This window comes from Penaeus monodon, chromosome 25, assembly GCF_015228065.2.
Source record: "Penaeus monodon isolate SGIC_2016 chromosome 25, NSTDA_Pmon_1, whole genome shotgun sequence".
Lineage (NCBI taxonomy): Eukaryota > Metazoa > Arthropoda > Malacostraca > Decapoda > Penaeidae > Penaeus > Penaeus monodon.
The window spans coordinates 40078312-40078807 of NC_051410.1; the positions used below are offsets into that span (position 1 = coordinate 40078312).

At 50.0% G+C, this 496-nt stretch overlaps 1 protein-coding gene and 1 long non-coding RNA gene across 2 annotated transcripts in view; one reads left to right on the plus strand and one right to left on the minus strand.

Annotated features, from left to right (window-relative positions):
- The window catches only part of LOC119589268 (venom dipeptidyl peptidase 4-like), a gene marked incomplete in the record, with an annotated part of 98295 nt that overhangs the window by 3453 nt on the left and 94346 nt on the right, over nucleotides 1-496 (minus strand). Inside the window, 1 exon segment of the mRNA XM_037937887.1 lies at nucleotides 52-237. Within this exon segment, the coding sequence (XP_037793815.1) occupies nucleotides 52-237 (186 nt within the window).
- Nucleotides 162-496, plus strand: part of LOC119589269 — an 11272-nt gene continuing 10937 nt past the window's right edge. Inside the window, exon 1 of the long non-coding RNA XR_005230177.1 lies at nucleotides 162-249. This is a non-coding gene — a long non-coding RNA (uncharacterized LOC119589269). The remainder of the gene's footprint in view (nucleotides 250-496) is intronic.

Consider the following 496-nt stretch of genomic DNA (forward strand, 5'->3'; position numbering starts at 1 on the left):
ATACGCGGCTGTCCGTGTCTATGCATACATGTGGATGTCGCGCGGCCTTACTTGATGTCTGTTCATCCAGTTGACGGACACGTAGTCAGGCGAGGCCCAGCCCACCGTGGTGAAGTAGTGGTCCACGTTGGCCAGGGTTGCAGGCGGAGGCAGGCGCGTCACGGTGTCGCTGCTTCCACTGATTAGCTTGGCCAGGTCCACCACCCACAGGTCCACCACGGGGTTGAAGCGACCAGGCTGCGCGAAGAAGTAATTGAAGTAATGTTAGCAATATAATCATGGACTTGTAACTAATCGGCCTTCTTGCTGGTTGATTATACAAGTCAAACTATTGAGAGAGGGGGGGAAAACAAAATTGTTGAAAGAACTCAAGAAATTATGTTGTGGTTGAATATGTGTCTGCTTGCTATTACACATTTGCTACGTGCCAGAAAATAGACGACCAGCACAACCACAACCAGGAAACCATCGAATTTCTTGCCGCGTGATATGTGAG